Source organism: Papio anubis, chromosome 14 (genome assembly GCF_008728515.1).
Source record: "Papio anubis isolate 15944 chromosome 14, Panubis1.0, whole genome shotgun sequence".
In the NCBI taxonomy this organism is placed as follows: Eukaryota; Metazoa; Chordata; class Mammalia; order Primates; family Cercopithecidae; genus Papio; species Papio anubis.
In genome coordinates this window covers 92,744,036-92,761,426 of record NC_044989.1, presented here as the reverse complement: position 1 = coordinate 92,761,426, position 17,391 = coordinate 92,744,036, and the positions used below count along the sequence as shown (strand labels likewise).

The following is a 17,391-nucleotide window of genomic DNA, read 5'->3' as shown; positions in this document are numbered from 1 at the left end:
AGCCTCAAACTCCTGGGCTCAAGTGATCCTCCCACCTCAGCCTCTTGAGTAGCTAGGGCTACAGGCTCCTACCACCACATCTAGTTAATTTTAAAAAGTTATTTTAGGGATAGGGTCTCGCTATGTTGCTCAGCCTTGCCTCAAACTACTGGCCTCAAGTCAAGTGATCCTCCCACCTCAGCCTCACAAAGCACTGGATATAGGCATGAGCCACTGTGCCTGGCCAATAGTGGATTTTTTAAAGTGATTTTTTTCCTCCCGTTTTTTGAATCTTATTATACATTTTACAATGGAACACTATTTTGAAATCATAATGCAAGTCAGTGTCAAAAGAAATCCTAGACTTTGTAACCATATCAAATGGTGTGTGTTGTGCACGCATGTGCATCTAATATATCTGTCTCTAATTTTTGAATCTTTCAGAAAATGTGATAGCAAAACAGTGCACCCATGTGACTTTGGATTCTTGTGAAGAAAACATGGTGGTGCCTCCAAAGGATAAAAAATTCAGGTATTGTGAGGGTTTATTTGGTTCTGTCATTTTCGTCATTTCCATTCTAACATTGCTTACCATTTTCATTCTAGCTGTGCCTTTTAGGCTGTAATAGAATACTTGATTTTAGCCTTAAAGGCTGATACAGATTTTATGGACTAGTAACTTTAAGTCAGAAGGTACTCTCCGTGAATATACATACAACAGTGAACCTAAGCACTTGATATATCAGGCCAGTGCTTGATGAGGAAACATCAGAGAAACCCAAGTTGAAGGACATTCTACAGCATACCTGGCCAGTACTCCTCAAAACTGTCAAGGTCTCGGGAAACTAGGAAAGACTAAGAAACTGTCACAGATGGAAGAAGAGTAAAGAGACATAACAACTAAATGCAACATGGTACCCAGGACTAGATCCTGAAGCAGAAGTTCCTTAGTGAAAAGAGTGGTGAAATCGAATGATGTCTACAGTTTAGTTAATAGTAACAGAGCAAATGTTGGTTTATTAGTTTTGACAAAGGTACCATTGTAATAGGAAATGATAATCTTGGCAGAAATTGAGTGAGGGGTACACAGGAATTCTCTATTATCTTTGCAACATTTCTTTATACCTAAGATTATTACAAAAAAAGTATAGTTGAAAAAAGTTTACAACAGGAAAATGTGACAAGTGAAAATAGCAGTGTATGAAATTGCATGTCTAAATTTATTTGTATAAAAATACATACTTCAGTATGTTTAGGTAGATATTTGGGGGTGTGTGTGTGTAGATATATGTGCAGTCAGTTCTCATTATTCACTGTAATTCTATAGAGTCACCACACTATAGAGTTTGTTCACACAAACACTGAATTAGTGAATACTGAATATTCTTAAAGGGAATACAGACAGCATCCTGCAAGCCTCTGATAACAACATTTTGTTGAAAAACACCTTATTTATTATATATTGTCAATTCATTAACATTGAATTCATGTCCAGCAACACTGACTTACATCTAAATAAAGCTTGTCTAATACACACATTTTCACAGGTTTCTAGTGCTTAGAACATTAGAGAGCACTTCAGCACTATACTTTGGGACCATTTTCAATACCAAAATCATCAAGAAAAAGCACAAAGACACAAAAATTGTGGCACTAAGTATAGCTCGAAAAGGATGCTTGTTTACAGTATAAGAGCTGGAACAGGAAGGCTGAGTGACACCTTGTTCAACCTTAGCTGAGAACATGTATGTTAGGTGGCTCAATTTTTCACTGCTCTGCATATATGTAAATGACTGAAAAATCACTGTATTGATTTGAAGTTTACAAATAAATTTCAGCATGCAGGTGAATTCACAAATATGAAATCCATGAATAATAAGGATCAACTGTATACTGTGTGTGTGTGCATGTGTACACGTATGTATATGTGTATACATATACATCCATATACAGTCATGCAGTTGCTTAACAACTGGGATACATTCTGAGAAATGCGTCCTTAGGCAATTTCATTGTTGTGTGAACATCAGAGTGTACTTACATGAACTTAGATGGTTTGGTTAGTTTACTACACACCTAGGCTATAAGGTCTAACCTGTGGCTTGTAGGCTACAAACATGTACAGCATGTTACTGTATTGAATACTGAGTGGCATAAGAATTTGTGAATGTAAACATAGAGAAGATACAGTAAAAATACCATGTAAAAGATAAAAATGGTGTTCTGTATAGGGCGCTTCCCATAAATGGAGCTTGCGGGACTGAAGTTGCTCTGGATGAGTCAGTGAGTGAGTGAGTGGTGAGTGAACGTGAGGGACTAGGACATTACTGTACACTGCTGTGGACTTTAGAAACACTATAGTTAGGCTACACTAAATTTATGTAAAAAAAACCTTTTTCTTCAGTAATAAATTAGCCTTAGCTTACTGTGCCTTTTTTACTTTAAAAACTTAAAAACTTTTATCTTTTTGACTTTAGTGATAACACTTAGCTTAAAAAACAAACACATTGTACAGCTATCCAAAAATAGTTTTTCTTTATATCATTCTATAAGCATTTAAAAAAATATTTTTTTTCACTTTTTAAACTTTTTTTGTTAAAAACGACCACACAAACATACACATTAGCTGAGACCTACACACCTAGGGTCCGGATCATCACACATCACCGGGAGACCAGAGATTTTCAACTCCATTATGATCCTGTGGGGCCACCATTGCACATGCTGTTCTCTGAATTGTTATGATGCAGCACGTGACTGTATATGTGGAAGTGTACTAGAGTGTTGTATTGTGATTGACATTTTCTGTTTGTTTCAGTGTTATAAAAGGAGCCATTTTTGGAATAAAGTTAAATATTCAGTCTTGATGATAGTAGTGTCGCATAGATGCAGCTTGGAGAAATAAACCCACTCCTACTAAATTTCCTACTAAAGAATATCCCATGTATTACCTCGCCTATTTATCTAATACAACCATATCTTGATTTTATTAATTCTGTTCATATTGTACTAGCTGTATATTTTCATAGATTTGTCTAAAAATGCTTTAGTCAACTTTTAGTCTGTGAAGCTATTGTGAAATGTCATTTCTAGAATGAGAAGGGACTTTTATGTGACTGAATCCAACAGATTTCTAATCATGCGGTGTTCTGGTTTCTTTATTCCTCTCACACGTCCAGTCCAATTCAAGAGAAAAGCCCAGAACAGGCCTTCTCGTCTCACATGTATTCAGCATCGTTACTCCGTCTGAGCCAGCCTGCTGCAGGTGGGGTACTTACCTGTGAGGCAGAGTTGGGCGTTGAGGCTTGCGGACTCACAGACACTGATGCTGCCACTGCAGAAGATCCACCAGATGCTATTGCTGGGCTCCAAGCAGAACGGATGCAGATGAGTTCACTTGGGAATGCTGATGCTCCAAGTACGAACACTCACTCTCTGTTATGCCCTTGAATCAGGACAGTAGCGTGGGGAAAGCTGTCGCATCAAAGAACCCCACAGTGGGACTTGAATGTCATTGAGTCATTGAGTTCAGACAAAACTTGCATAATGCATCACAGTGGAGTAACAGTAGCATACTTGAAGGGCAAATCAATCTATTTTAATTTTAGAAGGTATCAAAATAACTACTGTTAGAAGAGGGAATTAGAAATTGACAGCCTGCTATGTGCAAGGCATTTAATCTAATACTATCATATTTTACATTTTACAGAAAAGTAAACTGAGGCTCAAGGTTAAAGAGAACCCCCTCCCCCTCACCATGTTACACATAAACAGTCTGGCATCGTGGTTAAGAGCACAGAGTCTGGAGATGGACTGACTATGTTCTAGCTCCCTCACTTAAGTAGTCACGTGATCTTGACTGAGCCCATTTCAAATTTCCGTATCCCTCTTTTCTGTAGAGTGGAGCTGATGCTAGTACCTACCTTAGAGGCTTATTGTAAGAACCAGTTAAATTAAAGTACTGAGAACAGTGTTCTGCATGTGCTTAGCACTGAGTGAGTGTTAACCATGTTGGATTAGTATTTGATAACTGCCACTAATATAATTTTTTGTAACATTCCAGGTTGGAGAGAAAGCTTTTTCTTACTTTTAGAAATTATTTCTCTTTTGTGGACCCAAAGTATATCTCATATATGCAAATTGCAGATAGGTAGTATAAGTTTTGTGGATGTAAGTGGAAAAGCGATTAAATAATATGTGTTTATCTGAGCACATTAGAATTAACTAATGTCCACATCTGCCCTTAAGACATGTATCCCCAATTGTGTTAAAGATAGAATCTAGCCATTCAGTTGAGTGGAGAAAATGTACCTAGAGTTGATTCCCTTTGTCACAACTGAATATTGATCCAAACTTGTAGATATAAAATGGCAAATAATAAACTGCAGAGTTACCAATTTTGATTTTTAAAAATAGTTCTTTTTAATTTTGAATCAATGCTCTTAAAAGTATAAGGCTTTGAAAGCTTATTTAGTAAATATCTCTACTCACTTTGTCTACAATTTATTTGGTAAAGTTCTTGAGTTCTCAATTCATGTTCCTTTTTTTTTTTTGTTCTCATTCCTTTAAGACTTCATTGTTGGGAACCCATGGGATGATAAGCTGATTTTCAAACTTTTAGCTGGGCTTTCTAAACCAGTGAGTTCCTATCCAAATACTTTTGAATGGCAATGTAAACTTCCAGCCATCAAACCCAAGACTGAATTTCAATTGGGTAAGAATTATTTGGATAATATAGTGTTAAATTCTTGTTTGTCTATGAGAAGTTGATGGTAACTTGTGTGTGTATGTGTGTGAGATTCTCCCATTTGCCCCCCTACCTCCAGTAGGGAGTTGTATCTGTAATACTAAACTGAATATTTTGTTAAGCCGTGATTGTAGGATTGTGCTTGCTGTTGGGACTGTAACTCCTACAGCTCATGAGGGCAATTTGCCAGTATCTATTAAAATTAAAAATGCATGTACTTTTAAACCCAGCCATCCACTTTTAAGGATTTCCCATAGATATTATCATATACTTCTGTAGTAAAATACTATAGTAATATTGGCAACAGAACAAGAAAGCTCACTCTGTACTGATAGGGAATGAGTTCCAAAACATACCATACTGTTAAATGAAAAGGGCAGAGCCGTATGTATTATATGCCACAATTAAAATGGTTAGCCGTAGGTGGGAGTGGGAAACAATGGGAGCAAGACTTCACAATATTCACAATATTAAAAAATTTAAAATGTTTTAATGAATAGACTTTAAGAGAAGTTTTAAGCTTACAGAAAAATCCAGCATAAAGTACATATTCCTACTTCCCCATATACACACACAGATTTTCCTGTTATTAACATCTTGCATGAGTGTGGTACATTTGTTAAAATTAAGCCAATGTTGATGCATTATTAACTAAAGTGCTAGTTTACATTAGGGTTCACTCTTTGGGTTGTATATTCTGTGGGGTTTGACGAATGCAGTACAATGACATGTATCCATCATTACAGTATCACACAGAATCGTTTCCTCACCCTAAAAATCCCCTGTGTCTCACCTATTCATCCCTTCCTCCTTGTCCCCCAACCCCTGGCAATCACTGATTGTTTTGCTGTCTGTGTAGTTTTGCCTTTTCCATAATGTCATATAGTTGGAGTCATATAGTATGTACCCTTTTCAGTTGGCATCTTTTACTTAGCAATATGCATTTAAGGTTCCCCTGTGTCATTTCGTGATCCGATAGCTTTTTTTTTTTAAATCACTGAATAATGTTTATTGCATGAACATACCACACAGTTAAACCTTTCCGCTCACCTAATGAAAGAGATCTTGGTTACTTCCACGTTTTGGCAATTATGAATAAAGTTGCTGTAAACATCAGTATGCAAGTTTTTGTGTGGACATAAGTTTTCAACTCATAAGTTGGGTAAATACGAAGGAGTGTAATTGCAGGGTTATATGATGAGCGTATGTTTACTTTTGTAAGAAACTTCCAAGGTGGCTGTACCATTTAGCATTCCCACCAACAGTGAATGAGAGCTCCTGTTCCCCAGTCTTGCCCTCATTAGGTGGTTGTCAGCATTTTGGGTTTTAGCCATTCTGATAGGTGAATAGTGATATCTCAATCTTGTTATAAGTTTCAATTCCCTGAAGACATACGGTGTTGAATATTTTTTCATATGCTTATTTGCCATCAGTATATCTTCTTCAGTGAGATGTCTATCCAGGTCTTTTGTCCATTTTCTAATTGGTTGGTTGGTTTCCTATTGTTGCCTTGTTCCTGATCTTAGGGCGAAAGCATCTACATAGTTTATTACCTATAAATACGATTTTAGCTGCAGGTTTTTGGTACATGTTCTTTGTCAGAAAGTATCTATTCCTAGTTTGCTGAGAGGGTTTTTTTTTTTTTTTTTAAATCATAAGTGGGTGTTGGATTTTATTTTTGTGCTCCTTTCAATATTTTCTGCATTTATTGATATGATTATATGATTCTTCTTTGTTGATGTGATGGATTTCATTAATTGAAATTAACTAATTAATTAAGTGTTGAACTAGCCTTGGATACCTGGGATAAATTGCACTTGGCTGTCATAGTGTATAATTCTTTTTATGTGTTGTTGGATTGGATTTACTTACAATTCTTTTTATACATTGTTGGATTGGATTTACTAATATTTTGCTGAAGATGTTTGTATCCGTGTTCATGAGAGGTACTGGTCTATAGTATTCCTTTCTTGTAAGATCTTTATCTGGTCTTGGTGTCAGGGAAATGCTGGCCCCTTAGAGCCCCTTAGAATGAGATAGGAAGTATTCCCTCTGCTTCTTTCATCTGCAAGAGATTGTTGAGAATTGATACAATTTCTTCCTCAAATGTTTGATAGAATTCACTAGTGAACCCATCTGAGCCTAGTGCTTCCCGTTTTGGAAGGTTATCTGTTACTGATTCCTTTTCTTTAACAACTATAGGACTGTTCAGATTATCTGTGTCTCTTTTGTGAGCTTTGGTAGATTGCGTCTTTGAAGGAATTTGTTCATTTCATCTCAGTTCTCATTTGTGGATATGGCATTCCACTGTTGATTTCTACTGTAATGTTTATTTCTTTTATTCTGCTTACTTTAGTTTTAATTTGCTCTTTTTTCTGGTTTCTTAAGGTAGAATCTCATTGATTTTTAGATCTTCTTTTCTAATATATGTATTTAGTGCTACAAATTTTCCTTTACTGCATCCCACAAATTTTGGTAAATTGTATTTGCATTTTCATTTGGTTCAAAATATTTTTAAATATCTCTTGAGACTTCTTTGACCAATGTGGTATTCAGAATTATGGTTAATCTCCAAGTATTTGGGGGACTTTACAACTATCTTTCATACTGTGTATGATTTCTGTTCTTTTAAATTTGGCAAAATGTGTTTTATGGCCCAGAATGTTGTCTATTTTGGTGAATATTCCATGTGAGCTTGAGAAGAATGTATATTCCGCTGTTATTAGATGAAGTATTCCATAAATGTCAATTAGATCCAATTGATTGATGCTACTATTCAGTTCAACCATGTTTTTACTGCTGATTTCCTGCCTGCTTTATCTGCCCCTTCTCATCCCTCCCTGTCCCTCCCCTCCCCTCCCCTCTGCTCCCCTCCCCTCCCCTTCTTTTCTTTTCTTTCTTTGTTGAAACAGGGTATCACTCTGTCATCCAGACTGGAGTGCAGTAGCGCAATCTTGGCTCACTGCAACCTCAAACTCCTGGATTCAAGCAGTCCTTTGGCCCCAGCTTCCTGAGTAGTTATGACTACAGTCATGCACCACAACATGCAGCTCTTTTTTTTTTTTTTTTTTTTTTTTGTGGCAGAGATAGGGTTCTCGCTATGTTGCCCAGGTCTCGAACTACTGACCTCAATCAATCTTTCTGTCTTAGCCTCCCAAAGTGCTGGGATTACAGGTGTGAGCCACCACACCCAGTTGATCTGTCCATTTCTGATGGAAGGGTGTTGAAGTCGCCAACTATAATAGTGAATTCATCTTTTTCTCCTTGCAGTTCTATTAGTTTTTGGTAACTTTTGACTCACATATTTTGCTACTTTGTTGTTAGGCTTATACACATTATGTCTTCTTGGAGAATTAATCCCTTTAACATTATATAATACAGGCCAGGCACAGTGACTCACACCTGTAATCCAGCACTTTGGGAGGCCAAGGCAATTGGATCAACTGAGGCCAGGAGTTTGAGACAAGTCTAGGCAATGCAGTGAGGCCTCATCTCTACAAAAAATTTTTTAGAAAATTAACCAGGCATGGCGACATGTACCTACAAGTCCCAGCTACTTGGGAGGTTGAGGCTGGAGGATCACTTGAGCACAGGAGTTCAGATTAGCCAGGGAACGTAGCAAGACCTTGTCTTATATACACACACACACACACACACACACACACACACACACGTAATGCCCTTTTCTATGCTGGTAATTGTTTTGCTCTGAAGTCTGCTCTGTCAGAAATGAATATAGCTATTATTACACTTTCTTTTGTTAGTGTTAGCATGGTATATCTTTTTCTATCCCTTTACTTTTTTTTTTTTTTTTTTTTGAGAAGGTATCTTGCTCTATCACCCAGGCTGGAGTGCAGTGCCATGATCTTGGTTCACTGCAACCTCTGCCTCCTGGGTTCAAGTGATTCTCCTGTCTCAGCCTCCTGAGTAGCTGGGACTACAGGTGCACACCACCACACCCAGCTAATTTTTGTATTTTTTTTTAGAGATGGGGTTTCACCATATTGGTCAGGCTGGTCTCAAACTCCTGACCTCAGGTGATCCACCTTCCTTGGCCTCCCAAAATGCTGGGATTACAAGTGTGAGCCACTGCGCCTGGCCTTACCCCTTTACTTTTCATCTGTCTTGGTATTTAAAGTATGTCTTTGTTTTGATTGGTATATTTAGACCATTGATATTTAAAGTGATTGTTGATATAATTGGATTGTCACCATATTTTTCTATTCCCTGCCCTTGTTCTTTGTCTTCTACTCTCTTTCTTCCTTCTCTGATTTTGAGTTATTTCATAATTCCATTTTGTCGCCACCTCTCTTAGCATATTAATTATACTTCTTTAAAAATTTTTTTAAGTGGTTACCATAGTGTTTGCAATATACATCACAACTAATCTTTTTTGCTTGTGTAAGGAAGTTTTTATTCTTCATATTTGAAGGATAATTTTACTGGATACAGAATTCTAGATTGGTGGATTCCAAATTGCTAAGTACTTTAGATATTTCACTCCATTCTCTTCTTGCTTGCATGGTTTCTGAGAAGTCCTGTGTAATTCTCATCTTTGCTCCTCTATAGGTAAGATGGTTTTATTTATCTTGCTTCTTTCAATATTTTCTCTGTGTCTTTTTCTGCAATTTGAATATGGTATGCCTAGGTGTTGATTTTTCAGTATTTATCCTGCTTGGTGCTCTCTGAGCTTCCTGGATCTGTGGTTTGGTGTCTATCATTAATTTTGGAAAATTTTGTGCTATTATTGCTTCAATTTTTTTTTCTTTCTTCTTTTTTTTTTTTTTTGAGATAGAGTTTTGCTCTTTTTGCCCAGTCTAGAGTGCAGTGGCACAATCTCAGTGCACTGCAACCTCCACCTCCGGGGTTCAAGCAATTCTACTGCCTCAGCCTCCTGAGTGGCTGGGACTACAGATGCCCGCCACCATACCCAGCTAATTTTTTGTATTTTTAGTAGAGATGGGGTTTCATCATGTTGGCCTTGAACTCCTGACCTCAAGTGATCCGCCCATCATGGCCTCCCAAAGTGCTGGGATTACAGGCGTGAGCCACTGCGCCCGGCCTCAAATATTTTTGTCTGTTCCTTTCTCCCTTCTTCCTTCTGGTATTTCCATTCTACATCTGTTACACATTTTGTAGTTGTCCCACACTCCTTAAATACTCTATTCTGTCTCTTTCTTTATATATATATATATATATATATTTTTTTTTTTGCATTTCATTTTTGGAAGTTTTTATTGGCTTATCTTCAAGCTCACTGATTCTTTTCCCTGCCATGTATTGGTGAATCAATCCAAGGCATTCTTTATTTCTATTACAGTGGGTTTTTATTGCTAGCACCTTTTTTTGCTTCTCAGTTTCTCTCTGCTTATATTACCCATTTCTTCTTGCACACTGTCTACTTTTTTCATTAGAACCCTTAGCATGTCAATTAGAATTAAAAAAAAAAATTCTAGTGTGGGCCGGGCATGGTAGCTCATTCCTGTAATCCCACCACTTTGGGAGACTGAGGTAGGATGATCACTTGAGGCCAGGAGTTCAAGACTAGCCTGGGCAACAGCGAGACTCTGTCTCTGCAAAAAATTAAAAGATTAACCAGTCTTAATGGTGTGCACCTACAGTCCTAGCTACATGGGAGGCTGAGGCAGGAAGATCACCTGAGTTTTAGGCTATAGTAAGCTATGTTCATGCTACTGCACTCTAGTCTAGGTGACAGAGTGCGAACCTATCTCTAAAAACACAAACAACAAAATCCTAGTATGATAATTCTAAAATCTCTGCCATATGTGTGTCTATTTCTGATGCTTACTCTGGTGATTTTTGTCTTTTACTATGCCTTGTGATTTTTTGTTAAGAGCCAGACCTAATATATGAGCTAAAAGGAAATGAGATTAAATAGACCTTTAGTGTGAGCTTTCATGCTTAATCTGTCTAGGGTTAGGCTGTGTTTACAGTTTGCTGTCACTATATCAGAGGCTATAATTGCCCTTTGTGTCCTTATTTTTGTTATCCCTGTTGTCTTTGGGTTTCCCTAGGGACTTCTTAAATAAGGTCTGAGATGTGCAGTTCTTTACATTATAACTCCCCCAGTACTGGTTCCAGCAGTGGCTTCTGTTCCTGGCCTTCTACTTTGGCAAGCTGTGATTCTCTGTATTCACCTGTCTGTCTGTCCAATTTTGGAGGAAGCAGATTGTCCTTTGACCTCAGTTCTCTAATGGATCTCAGAAGTGTTATTGATTTTCAGCCATTTGGCTTACTATGAGGGTGGAGGGATGACTCCAAGCTCCTCATATGCTGGACCAGGAACCAGAAATCTACTTCTTTACATCTGATTTTGAACATGTGAATTCTTTTTTTTTTTAATTTAATTTAAAAAATCTAGTACAGTCTAGGTGTGTTTTCTCACTCCTGTAATCCCAACACTTTGGGAGGCCAAGGCAGGAGGATCACTTGAAGCCAGGAATTTGAGACAAGCCTAGGCAACATGGTGAGACCCCATCTCTACCAAAAATTTAAGAATTAGCTGGGCATGGTGGTGCATGCCTGTGGTCCTGGCTACTCAGGAGCCTGAGGTGGGAGGATCACTTGGGTCCAGGAGGTCAAAGCTGGAGTGAGCTATTACCTTGCCATGGCAACCCAGACTGGGCAACAGCAAGACCCTGTCTTTAAAGAACAAACAAAAAACTACTACAACTTCACCTCTGTGGTCTTCCCCCAAAATCCAGTAACTCCAAAGTAACCACAAGAAATACGTCAAACGAACCCAATTTGAGGGCCATTCTACAGCATACCCGACCAGTACTCTTTGGAACTGTTAAGGTCATCAAAAACAAGGAACATCTGAGAAACTCACAGCCCAGAAGAGGCTAAGTGGACATGATGACTAAACATAATGTATCCTAGAACATAGGCAAAAACTAGGGAAATGTGAGTAAGATGTAGAGTTTAGTTAATAGGAGCGTAATACTTTGGTTGATTGATTATTTGTGACAAATATACCATGGTTATGTAAGAGTTAACAATTGCAGACAGTGGATGCAAAATATACAGAAAACTGTACTCTCGTAACTTCTCTGTAAATTGAAAACTATTTAAAATAAAAGGCTTACATAAATTAAAATTTTCAATGATCTTCTAAGGTTCTAAGCTGATCAACGTCCATCACCTTCTTGGAGAAGGAGCCTTTGCCCAGGTGTACGAAGCTACCCAGGGAGATGTGAATGATGCTAAAAATAAACAGAAATTTGTTTTAAAGGTAAATGACCTGTGTTTTTTTTGGTATGTTATAGAAATGAATTTTAGACCTTGAGTTTGCCAATCATTTTTTTTTCTTTAAGATAGTGGTGTTTTTATTTATGTCTATAGTTGGCAATTAAAAAACAAAAACTATAAAGGATTTAGAATTTTTTTCTCACTAGGATTGTCTTGCAGCAAGTCCCACATTGCAACAACAGTTCATAGCTTGTTATCACTGTCAACACCACATCTTTATTGGGATAGAGGTTGCTTTATTGCTATCATTTTTCAGAATGTGAGACTGGATATGAATTTCACATACCTGATTTGCAGGTCCAGAAGCCTGCCAACCCCTGGGAATTCTACATTGGGACCCAGTTGATGGAAAGACTAAAGCCAACTATGCAACACATGTTTATGAAGTTCTATTCTGCCCACTTCTTCCAGAACGGCAGTGTGTTAGTAGGAGAGCTCTACAGCTATGGAACATTATTAGTAAGTATTCATTTTTATGATGAGCACATGAATTTAAAATGCATTTTTGGCTTGTACCTTGCACGTACTTTTGTCGTTGGGGCTTTTGTGGAGTGGTGGGCAGGGGCAAAGCTCTCAATTTGAAATTTTATTAATCTTGTGCCGCTAACTCAGGATTCCACTTTCCATTGTTCCTAGAATGCCATTAACCTCTATAAAAATACCCCTGAGAAAGTGATGCCTCAAGGTCTTGTCATCTCTTTTGCTATGAGAATGCTTTACATGATTGAGCAAGTGCATGACTGTGAAATCATTCATGGAGACATTAAGCCAGACAATTTCATACTTGGAAACGGGCAAGTGTTATGCTTTTAACAGGGTTCTTCTCTTCCTGTTTCCATAGCAGCCTTTCATCATTTGTGCTTATGCAGCCCGGCTTTGTTTGTGTTTAATACAGATTTTTGGAACAGGATGATGAAGATGATTTATCTGCTGGCTTGGCACTGATTGACCTGGGTCAGAGTATAGATATGAAACTTTTTCCAAAAGGAACTATATTCACAGCAAAGTGTGAAACATCTGGTTTTCAGTGTGTTGAGATGCTCAGCAACAAACCATGGAACTACCAGGTATAAAAGTAAAGTGAGGGACTTGGAAATATTTTTCTGTGTTGCACTCATCAGATTTTCAAAATGAATTTGGGGATCTAGGTAGTTTGAGGTGGTCTCTTGAGGAGCAGTTGAAGGAGAGATGAGCCTAAGGCCGACATGGCAGGGAGAGAATTCTATTCCTGAAAAATACTCTACTTTCTTATTGGTCCATTATAGATCCTATTATCAGGAAAGGGGAGCAGATATATTCTGTGGTGTTTGATCATCGGGAAGAGTATTTAATGATTAGTGAACCCTTCAGAAAGGAAGTCATGCAGCAAAGAGACAGCTTGGTTTATTGAGGTCAAGGTAGGCCAGCCCGATTTCCTAAATCAGGATAACAGGGAGACCCGCATGCCCACTCTGGGCAGAGCTGAGCACATGTTGGATATACCTGGGATGCTCTCAGGCAGGATGGTGGGTTTGACTATAATAGATGGTATAGCCAGATTCCCAACTGGTCAGATCAGGAAATGGATCATTATTATTCTAATGGAAGATTGCAGAATTTTCAACCAACTAGAATATTAGGTGGCCAGGGGGGAGAATGCTAATTGGGATAAATGAAAAGTTTTGAACCTGGGTTAACAAAACCAACCGCCAAGTTCCCTGGTGAGAACTATGTCTTTCCGGGAGCCCGTGGTAAAAGGGGCAAAGATTCGGAGGTGGGGGTCTTGTTTCTAGTATGTTGTCACTGCTAGTGAGGCCTTAGGAGACGGTCGTTTTCCATCCTGTGGATGTGGAGGGGACTGGAGTGTTCTTTTCAGTTATGAACATGTCACACAACAAGAGGCCATGGGGGCAAGTTAGAGAACGACAGCCAGAGTCCCAGGGCAGTGAGCCGGGAGGACTTCCAAGCTGTCCCTGTGGACGAGGGCTTAGAGTGTTGTGTTTGCCCCGTGTGACAGAATGAAGGACTTGAGAGGGTCGTGGTAGCTCACGAGGGCAGAGCTTTCCCAGAGACTACCTTAGGAGGTGGAGGGTCGTCTGCTATCTGTGGAAGCCTCTGGCAAAGCCTAGATATTCAGTAAGACATGTTAGTGGGGTGGTTGAACAAATGCCTTCCAAAATGTTTTAAAAGTAAAATCCTGTGAGTATTTAACTTGCTGCCTTAGACAGGCATCTTCATATAGTCATGTGTAAATTACCATTTAAGTCATATATACCTCTGTCTTCTTCATAGATTGATTACTTTGGGGTTGCTGCAACAGTATATTGCATGCTCTTTGGCACTTACATGAAAGTGAAAAACGAAGGAGGCGAGTGTAAGCCTGAAGGTCTTTTTAGAAGGTGGGTATTAGCGTTGGTGCTGTAGTGAAAAGAGCATAACTAGAGCAGAATGTTAGGTTCCATCTGGCAAAAAAAAAAAAAAAAGGATCTCTGTCACCACATGGAAATCCTATGCCTTGGGCAGTATGGTGACAGGACAGTCCTGGGCACTGGGCACAGGGAGCAAGCTGCATAGCTTTACCACTTCTGTCTCCCCACTGGGGCAGCTGATGTTCTCACTGAAAGCTCCTGGCCAAATGGTTGACATCCTGTACACATGCAAATGTTTCCACCCCTAATCACCTAATGTCACTAGTCCTCAGGTTTTCACTTTTTTTTTTTTTTTTTTTTTTTGGTCTGTGGAAATACTGATCCTGTTTTTGTCAGATATTTGTAAGAAGCAAAGGAAATAGTGTGTGAAAGTGCTTCATAAATTATAAAGTAATATGATGAGTAGCTCTCTCTCACAGGACAGTCCTAGCCCTGTGTTACTTGAGCTTCTCAAAGATTTTTTCTTTCTTCTTTTTTTTTTTGTTTATAAATCACAGTGAAAATTCATGATTAGGCAAGAGTTCTTCCTGTCAACATGGATGGCTCTCCTAACACAATGTGTGAACACACTGTTGGAATGTTTTGTTTAAGCTGAGTTTTTGGTACCTGCATATTCATTATATCACTTATACTTTCTTTTTTGAGGCATAAAAACATGCAGAAAAGTACACTCATCTTAAGTGTACAGCCTAATGGACTTTTACATATGTTTATATCTTCTTGAGAAAACATAAGATGGGATTCCTGTGAACCTCATCTCCCCCAGCCCCCACTAAAAAAAAAGACAAATAGCAATAATTTTATGAAATGTCATATACTGTGCATAAATAAGGTGAGGTTCAGACCCTGGAGGAAAGCTTATAACAACTATTCTTTATTCTGCATAATGAACCCTCGTGTTTGGCAAATACTTTATTCCATCTTTGGCTCAAAATTGAAGGAGCAGATAGTTACATCTCTGACCACCAGTGTGAAGAAGATCTGGAAGTTAACCCTCAGCAGACCTGATGGCATTTCCTGTCTGGAGCACAATTCCGTTACATTCTACTTTCTCTCCAAAGCCTTATCTCCACGTTCTAGAGTTTCTGCAGTTAATTTTAACAATTATAGTAGTTGGAACTCTTAACTCTGAGCTCTCTCCTGGGCAGTCCAGCCTGTCTACCTGGTCCTGGTGCATGTGCAATTAGGCTTGACACAAGCATTTGGCCAGATTATCCAATTCTGGCAGTATTATATGTATGGCTAGCCAGAAGCAGACAGTTTGGGTTTTTATTTAAAGAGAGAGAGAGAAAATTTTTTGACTTGCAGTATTGCTAAAAGATTATATTGTTTTTTGGAACAAGATGTATAAGACGTTCAATTGGGTCTTGAATCTCTCTCATATGTAATAGATACAGTGTTTCCATACTTGCTGCATTGTATTGTGTTTAGGTGAGAGTTGTTATACTAAACTGTCCAAGCCTGTGGAAGTCAGATGCAGGGGTAGGGTTATCCTGCATATTGAAGGCTACATTTTAGCCATTATTTATGCTTTGTCTTTTTCAGGCTTCCTCATTTGGATATGTGGAATGAATTTTTTCACATCATGTTGAATATTCCAGATAGTCATCATCTTCCATCTTTGGATTTGTTAAGGCAAAAGCTGAAGAAAGTATTTCAACAACACTATACTAACAAGATTAGGGCCCTACGTAATAGGCTAATTGTACTGCTCTTAGAATATAAGCGTTCACGAAAATAAAATTTGAATATAGACAATCCTTAAAAATCACACTGTAAATACGAATCTGCTCACTTTAAACCTTGATTTCTTTCATTTGCTGTTTATGTAAATGTTTGTTAACAATAAATCCCACAGAATATTTCCGTGTGACTTAGTTGTTAAAATATTTCAACAAAATGCATAAGGTCCCTATGTAGCAGGCTTATTGGGCTGTTTCTGGGATGCACGCATTCGTGAGAATAATTCAGATGTGCGCATTTAGAAATCACTTTTTAAACACTGACCTATTTAAGCCAAAAAAGGGCCAAGGCAGCTATTTTCCCAATTTGAAGTTTGGTGTCTGTGTAAACACACACACACACACACACACACACATTTCCCTAACATTTCCAAGGGACTTCAAGTTTTTATGAATAAAGCTTGCCTGTCCTTTATGGTACCTGTCCTTCATTAGAATGTATATCAATACTGACATTTTAATAATGCTGTTGATCAGCTTAACAACAGTTATATTGATAGTTTCTTAGCTTGCCAATAAGACCTACATGGATCGAATAGAAATTTGAATGACAGAAAGGAAAATTGTTCTATTCCATACCTCATATATATGAAGCCATCCTAGGTTCAATAAGATCTTTCCTTCAGCGTGTTATATTTCTTATGCATCAAAATTATGATTTCCAGGGTTGCATCCACACAGAAGGAAGGATTTATTCATATATTTATTCATTCCTGCATTCTTCATGAATTTGTTTAATATCTATTCAGTCAGTCCAAAACCTATTTATTTAACGTTAATCTTGAGCAGTACACTATGACAGACACAGAGAAGGACAGAGTGAAAAAACCAGATTAGAAAGGAGCACAGCCTGATCTTTTCCGTATTGTACCTGTACTCCCAGAGCCTCTGTGTTCTGCTGATTTGCTCTGATGTGACTTGATAGTCTTAGTCATTTCAATGTGATGTAGCCTCATACGAAAAAAAAATAACTCCCTAAGTGTCTGATTTACTACCAAGAGGAAATACAATCAGCAAGGGAAATCAGACTCAATGTATGCAGCCTGCATGTGATGTTTGCAGAGGGTGTTGAAACATAAAATACAGGATACAGTATATACATGACAAGAACTCATGCATTGGCTTCAGGAATCTGGGCTGCTTTGGACCTTATTTATTTATTTATGTATGGACCTCATGTAAATCCAGGCTGTCTCTACCTCCTGATAACAACATTCTACTCTCTCAGGCTGAATTCTTCTAC

At 38.2% G+C, this 17,391-nt stretch overlaps 1 protein-coding gene across 1 annotated transcript in view; it reads left to right on the top strand.

Annotated features, from left to right (window-relative positions):
* BUB1 (BUB1 mitotic checkpoint serine/threonine kinase) overlaps positions 1-16,279 on the top strand; it is a 41,964-nt gene extending 25,685 nt beyond the window's left edge. Inside the window, exons 17-25 of the mRNA XM_003909115.4 lie at positions 424-511; positions 3,159-3,397; positions 4,550-4,693; positions 11,866-11,981; positions 12,296-12,457; positions 12,635-12,792; positions 12,894-13,065; positions 14,270-14,376; positions 15,952-16,279. Coding sequence (XP_003909164.1) covers positions 424-511; positions 3,159-3,397; positions 4,550-4,693; positions 11,866-11,981; positions 12,296-12,457; positions 12,635-12,792; positions 12,894-13,065; positions 14,270-14,376; positions 15,952-16,147 — 1,382 coding nt within the window. The 3' untranslated portion in view covers positions 16,148-16,279. The remainder of the gene's footprint in view (positions 1-423; positions 512-3,158; positions 3,398-4,549; positions 4,694-11,865; positions 11,982-12,295; positions 12,458-12,634; positions 12,793-12,893; positions 13,066-14,269; positions 14,377-15,951) is intronic.
* Positions 16,280-17,391: the final 1,112 nt, after the last annotated feature.